General features: G+C 36.4%; 1 protein-coding gene across 1 annotated transcript in view; it reads right to left on the reverse strand.

Annotated features, from left to right (window-relative positions):
- Positions 1-12125, reverse strand: part of PDE1B (phosphodiesterase 1B) — a 276806-nt gene that overhangs the window by 85853 nt on the left and 178828 nt on the right. The window contains exon 6 of the mRNA XM_053708266.1: positions 5354-5494. Coding sequence (XP_053564241.1) covers positions 5354-5494 — 141 coding nt within the window. The remainder of the gene's footprint in view (positions 1-5353; positions 5495-12125) is intronic.

Consider the following 12125-nt stretch of genomic DNA (forward strand, 5'->3'; position numbering starts at 1 on the left):
CGGAGGTTGGTTGTGGGTTTGTTGAAGGAGAAGTGCCGTGGAGGGTTGTGGATACAAAAGAAAAGACCAAGTAAACATACAAAGTATTTTACCAAAAGGGCAGCACAAACAACTTGGGAGGCACAGTAAGGATTATACCCCACAAGTTCCCAAGAAGCTTAAAAGCCACCACTGCTCTACTGAAGAGACTGACATGGACTACGGCTAAACCCCAGAAAAAAGACCAGAGCAAACCTGCTCTGCTTAAAAAATAACAAACCTTACAACTGATACAAGCAAAGAGAATGACTGGGGGTTGTGGGCAAGGAAGTGGTATTTAACAGCTTTGCTGTGGTGCTCTTTGCCTCCTCCTGCTGGTCAGGAGTGATATTCCCAATAGTAATTATGATGATCCGTGGACTCACCGTGTCATTAGAAATAAATTAAATAAATACACAACATAATATAGCTAACTTCCTTTTTATTTTTTTGGAAAAAACTATTTGAACCATGTTTAAGCCATGTAATACAAGTCCCACTCTCCACTTCGCACCAAATTTGACGCAACACTTTTAACACCAATTATGACGCAAACTCCACACACTAGTGAATTTTTGTTTGGAATATACATAATCACATGATTTATGACATCAGCCAATATGATTTAAATATACATTTTAAACTATCACTAACAAATCAAATTGCTCAATACATGTGTCATTGATCACTCATCAGAACTTGTAAGTGCCATTTGTTACATTGTGTATTATACTTTGAAAATATGTATATGTGAAATTAGTATTAACTATAAACATTGATGCTGACATTAGGACACACAGTGTAATATTTTAGACAATGATTTTAAAATTTGAATTGATGTTTGATTCATTATAATCTTAAACTGATAGCTCAAAGGGATAGCTCACTTAACATTAAACTGTCATGAATCAGATACAGCAAAAATTAAAATCACCTCTTTACTGACATGCTATTTTCAGTGTATTTCTTCCTTCTCTTGAATTTCTTTTTCAGTAAGAAATGTCATCTTATATGCCAGCCCATTGTATAACACCTGTGTAGGGGTGGTTTTTAAAACTAGATTGCAATCAGGAGGGGTTACACAGGTGCAGAGAAGAAACTGGCCCAGCTCTTAAAATATCCATTGATTGTAAATAAATACATATGATACCCTGATTACATGTTATATGTACAATTATTCCTGCTCAGAATAATAATACATTTACACTATAAACATATAGTGGTATAAATAAACACAGGGATATGAAAGACAACATTGTTTAGAACAAAAAAAGGAATTTAGGGACCATACATGAGATAAAAGCATATCATGACTTCTAGAAATACAAATACACATTCATTTATATAATTATAACTTTCTATGAGATATTGTTTGTTGAGGTATAAATGTAGCTATTTCTTGGACATTAACAGATGAAAAATAAAAGATTAGCTTTAGAGAAATGTGCTTGTTCATTGACAGTAATGAAATGGTATAAATAAAGTTGGGAAAAACCTGAATAACTGCGGCATCGATGACTGTTAGTTAACAACAGTCCGATGCTCATTGCGCCGTACTTGACGCGTGTGTTTTTGATGTTTTTTCTTTTATAAATAAGGGCATTGTATTTGGATCCGCATCAGCGATGTCTGGCGAGCGTATTGACGCCGGCGAATGCACCGAGGTTGACGATTTGATAAATATCTCCCTAAATCTCAGTTTTGTATTTAAACATAATAAGGGGAACCACAAAAGAGTAAATTGCAACATAAATTAAGAAACAATTGATTAGCAATTACTTATTACACAACCAAATTGATCCATTGCAGTAAAGTTAAAAAAATCATAGCAAACAAATATTTTCATTCATGATTTAGACAGTGCATACATTTTTACACAACTTTTCAATTTACTTCTATTAATCGATTTTGCTTCATTCTCTTTGTATCTTTTATTGAAGGAGCATAAATGCACCACTGGGAGCTAGCTGGACACATTGGTAATGCAATGACAAGACGCATATATGTGCAGGCAACAATCAGCAGCTATCTCCCAGCTTCTAAAACTTTCTAGGCATGTATTTCAACAAAGGATGCCAAGGGAACAAAGCAAATTATAAAAAGTTAATTAAAATTTTAGGCGCTATCTGAATCATGAAAGAAAAAAATTGGGATCTGAGTCCTTTTAGCTATAACCTTTACTATCTCTTTAAGATAAAACCTCTACTACTTTTTTTAATAGTGAGTCCCTATTATCCAGCGTGTCATAATCAAGCCTGAGATTTTTTAATGACAGTTTGCAATATTTGCTGATAATATTCAGCTAGATTACGAGTTTTGCGTTATGAGTGAAAAAGCTTCATAACGCTGCTTTTTCACTACCGCTGCTATTACGAGTTTTGCAGGTATAGCTGTACCGCACACTTTTTTGGCCGTAACGCAATGTAACTACCACAGATTCAAAAAGTCCTTTTTCAATGGGACTTCGACAGCGTCAGTATTACGAGTTTGCCTGTCCGGCCAAATAGTGAGCAGTACAGCACATAACTATAAGATCCGTACTGTAAACTGTAAGTCAGTAGTTATGGGTTTTACGCTACAAAGCCGTAACATAAAAATCATAACTAAAGTGCTAAAAAGTACACTAACACCCATTAACTACCTATTAACCCCTAAACCAAGGCCCTCCCGCATCGCAAACACTAAAATAAAATTATTAACCCCTAATCTGCCGCTCCGGACATCGTCGCCACTATAATAAACATATTAACCCCTAAACCGCCGTACTCCTGCATCGCAAACACTAGTTAAATATTATTAAACCCTAATCTGCTGTCCCTAACATCGCCGCAACCTACATTACTGTTATTAACCCCTAATCTGCTGACCCCAAAATCGCCGCCACTATACTAAAGTTATTAACACCTAAACCTAACCCTAAGTCTAACCCTAACACCCACTAACTTTTATTTTTATTTCACAGGCAAATTTGTATTTATTTTAACTAGGTAGACTAGTTAGTAAATCGTTATTAACTATTTACTAGCTACCTAGTTAAAATAAATACAAATTTACCTGTAAAATAACACCTAACCATACACTACAATTAAATAAATTTCATTTATTAAATACAATTAACTAAATTACAAAAACAAACAAACACTAAATTACACAAAATAAAAAAATAAATTATAAAATATTTAAACTAATTACACCTAATCTAATGGCCCTATCAAAATAAAAAAGCCCCCCCAAAATAATAAAAACCCTAGCCTAAACTAAGGGCTTTTAAGGGCAATGCCCATCCAAATGCCCTTTTCAGGGCAATGGGGAGCTTAGATTTATTTAGATAGGATTTTATTTGGGTGGTTGGTTGTGTGGGTGGTGGGTTTTACTGTTGGGGGGGTTGTTTGTATTTTTTTTTACAGGTAAAAGAGCTGATTTCTTTGGGGCAATGCCCCGCAAAAGGCCCTTTTAAGGGCTATTGGCAGTTTAGTTTAGGCTAGTGGGTTTTTTATTTTGGGGGGGCTTTTTTATTTTGATAGGGCTATTAGATTAGGTGTAATTAGTTTAAATATTTATTAATTTATTTTTTATTTTGTGTAATTTAGTGTTTGTTTGTTTTTGTAATTTAGTTAATTGTATTTAATAAATGAAATTTATTTAATTGTAGTGTATGGTTAGGTGTTAGTGTAAAAAAGGTTAGGTTTTATTTTACAGGTAAATTTGTATTTATTTTAACTAGGTAGCTAGTAAATAGTTAATAACTATTTACTAACTAGTCTACCTAGTTAAAATAAATACAAACTTGCCTGTGAAATAAAAATTAAACCTAAGATAGCTACAATGTAACTATTAGTTATATTGTAGCTAGCTTAGGTTTTATTTTATAGGTAAGTATTTAGTTTTAAATAGGAATTATTTAGTTAATGATAGTAATTTTTATTTAGATTTATTTTAATTAAATTAAAGATAGTGGGTGTTAGGGTGTATTACAAGTTTAAAGTTTGTGGACAAGTGAAACACGTTGCACGCTAACCAAATATCATGACCTTGTTAATGTTCTCCCCATAGAAGTCAATGAAGAGCGCAAACTGAGAAAAAAAACTAATGCCTATATTAGAACGCTAACCCAACAGGAGTTATTTATAGTTCACATTCCTATGTTCTTCACATACAGAACAATATACTTTTTATTGTAAATGCATATTTTTATATATATATATATATATATATATATATATATATATATATATATATATATGATAATTATAATATATATCTATTCCTATAAATATATAGGTAGAACTCTCAAGTTGTGCTAACCCGAAGAGATTAAATCACGATTGTGCTCGAGAGAATGCTTTTACTTTCAACTCATAATACGCACACTATTTCTGTTGCACATAGAGAAAAAACCCCAAATCACTTGCATGCAACAGTTAGCACTATTTATAATCTAGCCCTAAGTTGGGTGGTATTAACCTTGTCAGTAAATTTCCACTAGTTTCTGAATAGCAACAAATTTGGTTTCTTCTATATTTAACATTTAGTAAACTAAATAAGTTCTTACCCTGACTGGTAAGAAATAGTGATATGTTTCCATCCCTGACAATAGCCATCAGTATTTATCAGCTACCAATAATAGGTTAAGACCAAAACAGTGCACCATCTAGTTGGAGAGAAAATTATATACTACAATTTATATTTGACCTATATCAATATGTATCAATATATAGATGTGTGATATATAGTAGCACAGGTCAATGTATAAAATAATAAATACAAAATATTAATGATCAGAAATTGCTGGAATATTTTAGTGTGAAAATAGAAATAAGATTTTCTAATATTGCTTTTATTAAAGGTATACTAAACCCACATTTTTTTCTTTCGTGATTCAGATGGAGCATGCAATTTTAAACAACTTTCTAATTTACTCCTAGTATAAATTTTTCTTAATTCTCTGTGTATATTTATTTCAAAAGCAGGAATGTAAGCTTTGGAGCCGGCCCATTTTTGGTTCAGAATCCTGGGTAGCGCTTGCTGATTGGTGGCTAAATGTAGCCACCAATCAGCAAGTGCTACCCATGGTGCTGAACAAAAAATAGGCTCGCTCCTAAGCTTGCATTCCTGCTTTTTTAAATAAAGATACCAAGAGAACAAATAAAAATTGATAGTAGAAGTAAATTAGAAAGTATCTTAAAATTGCATGCTCCATCTGAATCATAAAAGAAAAAAATTGGGGTTAGTATCCCTTTAAATTAATATATGACTATCCTCACTGGCCTAATAGAGTCATCTTTTCTCACAGTATAACATAAAGTTAAATATGAACTGAAAACAATGACTTTACCACCATGCCCGTCCTCAGGAGAAAGCAATGTACAGTCTGTGTAACATCCGCTGCATGAATCTGGTTATGATAAGGATTCTTGTATTTTCCATAACCAGCCTCTAGAGAATCCAGAAAACTCATCAGAAACGCAACAGGAATCTAAAAGAAAGGAGAATTCACATCAATAAAACTCAATGGAAGTTTGTCATTTGGACATATAAAAAACACATTGTCATTGATGTTTGTTTATGAGTTAAAAAATCATCTGTTTGATTTGCCCAATGTCGCCTAAGAGGACTGAAAATCAAAGGATAATAGTGATTTATTAAATTACATGTACTCATATATATAAGTGGAGTGCTATCATTAGCGTGAGGAGCGTAAACGTGATCGCAAGATAGCTGGGTTCTTTACGCTCAAATCCATATTACAAGTGACGCGCTGTTTAAATTACCGTAAATTAATTTGAGCAAACTCATGGTAATTTATGCTCCCCAAATTTTCTATGGGTGGCTCAGAGTAGCAATGTCCAATCGTATTACAAGTTGAAAATAAATGTGATCGCTTGAACGCAATCGCATTTAATGATCAAACATTTTAAACAACCTAAAGAGTTTGGCCAGGGGAAAAAGTTTCACTAAACTATTCTATTTCCTCCTAAACTTCCACACACCCACATCGCAAAGTAACCCACTATGCTATTAACCCCTAAACCGCCACTCACCCCCATCGAAAAGTAACCCACTACACTATTAACACCTAAACCGCAGCAACCCCCACCACAAAGTAACCCACTATAATATTAACCCCTACACTACCACAACCTAACCACAAAATAACCCTCTACACTATTAACCCCTAAACTGCCACAACGCCCATTGCAAACAGTTGCACTAAACTATTCTATTTCCTCCTAAACTTCCACACACCCACATCGCAAAGTAACCCACTATGTTATTAACCCCTAAACCGCCACTCACCCCATCGAAAAGTAACCCACTACACTATTAACACCTAAACCGCAGCAACCCCCACCACAAAGTAACCCACTATAATATTAACCCCTACACTACCACAACCCAACCACAAAATAACCCTTTACACTATTAACCCCTAAACTGCAACAACCTCCATCGCAAAGTTTCCTACAAACATCTAAACCCCCTAACCAACTAATCACCTAACCAAACATCCCCTAAGTTACCCCCCAAAGTTATCCCCTAAAAAACTAACAGTACCTTTAAAATAAAAAATCTCACCTGAAAAAATAAAAAAAAACTAACCTTACCTTAAAAATAAAAAAACTGACCTTACTTGAAAAATAAAAAAACATAACAATACTGAAAAAAGTACCATTACAGAAAACAACAAACAAATTACCAAAAAAATTTATTCTAATTCCCCACTTAAAAAAACACCCCAAAATAAAAAAAAACTATACTAACACTAAACTACAACAATAGCCCTTCAAGGGCCTTTTGAATGGCATTGCTCTAAATTGATTTAGCTAATTTTCAAATTAAAAAAGCACTACAAGTAACCCTCCACCAAAAAAAGAATTATCTATAAAAAAACATAATTTATGTAAGAACTTACCTGATAAATTCATTTCTTTCATATTGGCAAGAGTCCATGAGCTAGTGACATATGGGATATACAATCCGACCAGGAGGGGCAAAGTTTCCCAAACCTCAAAATGCCTATAAATACACCCCTCACCACACCCACAATTCAGTTTAACGAATAGCCAAGCAGTGGGGTGATAAAGAAAGGAGTAGAAAGCATCAACAAAGGAAATTTGGAAATAATTGTGCTTTATACAAAAAATCATAACCACCATAAAAAGGGTGGGCCTCATGGACTCTTGCCAATATGAAAGAAATGAATTTATCAGGTAAGTTCTTACATAAATTATGTTTTCTTTCATGTAATTGGCAAGAGTCCATGAGCTAGTGACATATGGGATATCAATACCCAAGATGTGGATCTCCACTCAAGAGTCACTAGAGAGGGATGGAATAAAATAAAAACAGCCATATACCGCTGAAAAAATTAATCCACAACCCCAAAAAATAAGTTTATTTTCATTTTTGAAAGAAAAAAACTTAAATCAAAAGCAGAAGAATCAAACTGAAACAGCTGCCTGAAGAACTTTTCTACCAAAAACTGCTTCCGAAGAAGCAAATACATCATAGTAAATGTATGCAAAGAGGACCAAGTTGCCGCTTTGCAAATCTGATCAACTGAAGCTTCATTCTTAAAAGCCCATGAAGTGGAGACTGATCTAGTAGAATGAGCTGTAATTCTCTGAGGCGGGGCATGACCCGACTCCAAATAAGCTTGATGAATCAAAAGTTTCAACCAAGAAGCCAAGGAAATAGCAGAAGACTTCTGACCTTTCCTAGGACCAGAAAATAAAACAAATAGACTGGAAGTCTTCCTGAAATCTTTAGTAGCTTCCACATAATATTTCAAAGCTCTTACCACATCCAAAGAATGTAAGGATCTTTCCAAAGAATTCTTAGGATTAGGGCACATGGAAGGGACAACAATTTCTCTACTAATGTTGTTAGAATTCACAACCTTAGGTAAAAATTGAAAAGAAGTCCGCAAAACTGACTTATCCTGATGAAAAATCAGAAAAGGAGACACAAGAAAGAGCAGATAGCTCAGAAACTCTTCTAGCAGAAGAGATGGCCAAAAAGGAACAACACTTTCCAAGAAAGTAGTTTAATGTCCAAAATATGCACAGGTTCAAATGGAGGAACCTGTAAAGCCTTCAGAACCAATTTAAGACTCCAAGGAGGAGAAATTGATTTAATAACAGGCTTAATACGAACTAAAGCCTGTACAAAACAGTGTATATCAGGAAGTATAGCAATCTTTCTGTGAAATAGAACAGAAAGAGAGGAGATTTGTCCTTTCAAGGAACTTGCAGAAAAACCCTTATCCAAACCATCCTGAAGAAACTGTAAAATTCTAGGAATTCTAAAAGAATGCCAAGAGAATTTATGAGAAGAACACCATGAAATGTAAGTGTTCCCAACTCTATAATAAATCTTTCTAGAGACAGATTTACGAGCTTGTAACATAGTATTAATCACTGTGTCAGAGAAACCTCTATGACTTAGTACTAAGCGTTCAATTACCATACCTTCAAATTTAATGATTTGAGATCCTGATGGAAAAACGGACCTTGAGATAGTAGGTCTGGCCATAACGGAAGTGGCCAAGGTGGGCAACTGGACATCCGAACCAGATCCGCATACCAAAACCTGTGTGGCCATGCTGGAGCCACCAGCAACATAAATGATTGTTCCATGATGATTTTGGAAATCACTCTTGGAAGGAGAACTAGAGGCGGGAAAATGTAAGCAGGGCGATAACACCAAGGAAGTGTCAGCGCATCCACTGCTTCCGCCTGAACATCCCTGGACCTGGACAGGTATCTGGGAAGTTTCTTGTTTAGATGAGAGGCCATGAGATCTATCTCTGGAAGACCCCACATCTGAATAATCTGAGAAAATACATCTGGATGGAGAGACCACTCCCCTGGATGTAAAGTCTGGCGGCTGAGATAATCCGCCTCCCAATTGTCTACACCTGGGATATGCACCGCAGAGATTAGACAGATGCTGGATTCCGCCCAAACAAGTATCCGAGATACTTCTTTCATAGCTTGAGGACTGTGAGTCAACCTGATGATTGACATATGCCACTGTTGTGATATTGTCTGTCTGAAAACAAATGAACGGTTCTCTCTTAACAAAGGCCAAAACTGAAGAGCTCTGAGAATTGCACGGAGTTCTAAAATATTTATTGGTAATCTCGCCTCTTGAGATTTCCAAACCCCTTGTGCTGTCAGAGATCCCCAAACAGCTCCCCAACCTGAAAGACTCGCATCTGTTGTGATCACAGTCCAGGTTGGCCGAACAAAAGAAGCCCCTTGAACTAAACAATGGTGATCTATCCACCATGTCAGAGAGTGTCGTACATTGGGATTCAAGGATATTAATTGTGATATCTTTGTATAATCCCTGCACCATTGATTCAGCATACAAAGCTGTAGAAGTCTCATGTGAAAACGAGCAAAGGGGATCGCGTCCGATGCTGCAGTCATGAGACCTAAAACTTCCATGCACATAGCCACTGAAGGGAATGACTGAGACTGAAGGTGCCGGCAGGCTGCAACCAATTTTAAACGTCTCTTGTCTGTTAGAGACAGAGTCATGGACACTGAATCTATCTGGAAGCCTAAAAAGGTGACCCTTGTCTGAGGAATCAAGAAACTTTTTGGTAAATTGATCCTCCAACCATGTTTCTGAAGAAACAACACTAGTTGATTTGTGTGAGATTCTGCAGTACGTAAAGACTGAGCTAGTACCAAGATATCGTCCAAATAAGGAAACACTGCAATACCGTGTTCTCTGATTACAGAGAGTAGGGCACCCAGAACCTTTGAAAAGATTCTTGGAGCTGTTGCTAGGCCAAATGGAAGAGCAACAAATTGGTAATGCTTGTTTAGAAAAGAGAATCTCAGAAACTGATAATGTTCTGGATGAATCGGAATATGAAGGTATGCATCCTGTAAGTCTATTGTGGACATATAGGCCTAGATTTGGAGTTTGGCGGTAAAAGGGCTGTTAACGCTCCGCGGGCTTTTTTCTGGCCGCACCATAAATTTAACTCTGGTATCGAGAGTTCAAACAAATGCTGCGTTAGGCTCCAAAAAAGGAGCGTAGAGCATTTTTACCGCAAATGCAACTCTCGATACCAGAGTTGCTTACGGACGCGGCCGGCCTCAAAAACGTGCTCGTGCACGATTCTCCCATAGGAAACAATGGGGCTGTTTGAGCTGAAAAAAAACCTAACACCTGCAAAAAAGCAGCGTTCAGCTCCTAACGCAGCCCCATTGTTTCCTATGGGGAAACACTTCCTACGTCTGCACCTAACACTCTAACATGTACCCCGAGTCTAAACACCCCTAACCTTACACTTATTAACCCCTATTCTGCCGCCCCCGCTATCGCTGACCCCTGCATATTTTTTTTAACCCCTAATCTGCCGCTCCGTAAACCGCCGCAACCTACGTTATCCCTATGTACCCCTAATCTGCTGCCCTAACATCGCCGACCCCTATATTATATTTATTATCCCCTAATCTGCCGCTCCCAACATCGCCGCCACCTACCTACACTTATTAACTCCTAATCTGCCGAGCGGACCTGAGCGCTACTATAATAAAGTTATTAACCCCTAATCCGCCTCACTAACCCTATCATAAATAGTATTAACCCCTAATCTGCCCTCCCTAACATCGCCGACACCTAACTTCAATTATTAACCCCTAATCTTCCGATCGGAGCTCACCGCTATTCTAATAAATGTATTAACCCCTAAAGCTAAGTCTAACCCTAACACTAACACCCCCCTAACTTAAATATAATTTACATCTAACGAAATAAATTAACTCTTATTAAATAAATGATTCCTATTTAAAGCTAAATACTTACCTGTAAAATAAATCCTAATATAGCTACAATATAAATTATAATTACATTGTAGCTATTTTAGGATTAATATTTATTTTACAGGCAACTTTGTAATTATTTTAACCAGGTACAATAGCTATTAAATAGTTAAGAACTATTTAATAGTTACCTAGTTAAAATAATAACAAATTTACCTGTAAAATAAATCCTAACCTAAGATATAATTAAACCTAACACTACACTATCAATAAAAAAATTAAATAAACTACCTACAATTACCTACAATTAACCTAACACTACACTATCAATAAATTAATTAAACACAATTCCTACAAATAAATACAATTAAATAAACTAGCTAAAGTACCAAAAATAAAAAAGAACTAAGTTACAAAAAATAAAAAAATATTTACAAACATAAGAAAAATATTACAACAATTTTAAACTAATTACACCTACTCTAAGCCCCCTAATAAAATAACAAAGCCCCCCAAAATAAAAAATTCCCTACCCTATTCTAAATTAAAAAAGTTACAAGCTCTTTTACCTTACCAGCCCTGAACAGGGCCCTTTGCGGGGCATGCCCCAAGAAGTTCAGCTCTTTTGCCTGTAAAAGAATAAATACAATACCCCCCCCCAACATTACAACCCACCACCCACATACCCCTAATCTAACCCAAACCCCCCTTAAATAAACCTAACACTAAGCCCCTGAAGATCTTCCTACCTTGTCTTCACCATCCAGGTATCACCGATCCGTCCTGGCTCCAACATCTTCATCCAACCCAAGCGGGGTTGGCGATCGATAATCCGGTGCTGAAGAGGTCCAGAAGAGGCTCCAAAGTCTTCCTCCTATCCTGCAAGAAGAGGACATCCGGACCGGCAAACATCTTCTCCAAGCGGCATCTTCGATCTTCTTCCATCCGGAGCGAAGCGGCAGGATCCTGAAGACCTCCAGCGCGGAACATCCATCCGGACCGACGACTGAACGACGAATGACTGTTCCTTTAAGGGACGTCATCAAAGATGGCGTCCCTCGAATTCCGATTGGCTGATAGGATTCTATCAGCCAATCGGAATTAAGGTAGGAATTTTCTGATTGGCTGATGGAATCAGCCAATAAGAATCAAGTTCAATCCGATTGGCTGATCCAATCAGCCAATCAGATTGAGCTCGCATTCTATTGGCTGTTCCGATCAGCCAATAGAATGCGAGCTCAATCTGATTGGCTGATTGGATCAGCCAATCGGATTGAAATTGATTCTGATTGGCTGATTCCATCAGCCAATCAGAAAATT

Source organism: Bombina bombina, chromosome 3 (genome assembly GCF_027579735.1).
Source record: "Bombina bombina isolate aBomBom1 chromosome 3, aBomBom1.pri, whole genome shotgun sequence".
NCBI classification, from domain to species: Eukaryota; Metazoa; Chordata; class Amphibia; order Anura; family Bombinatoridae; genus Bombina; species Bombina bombina.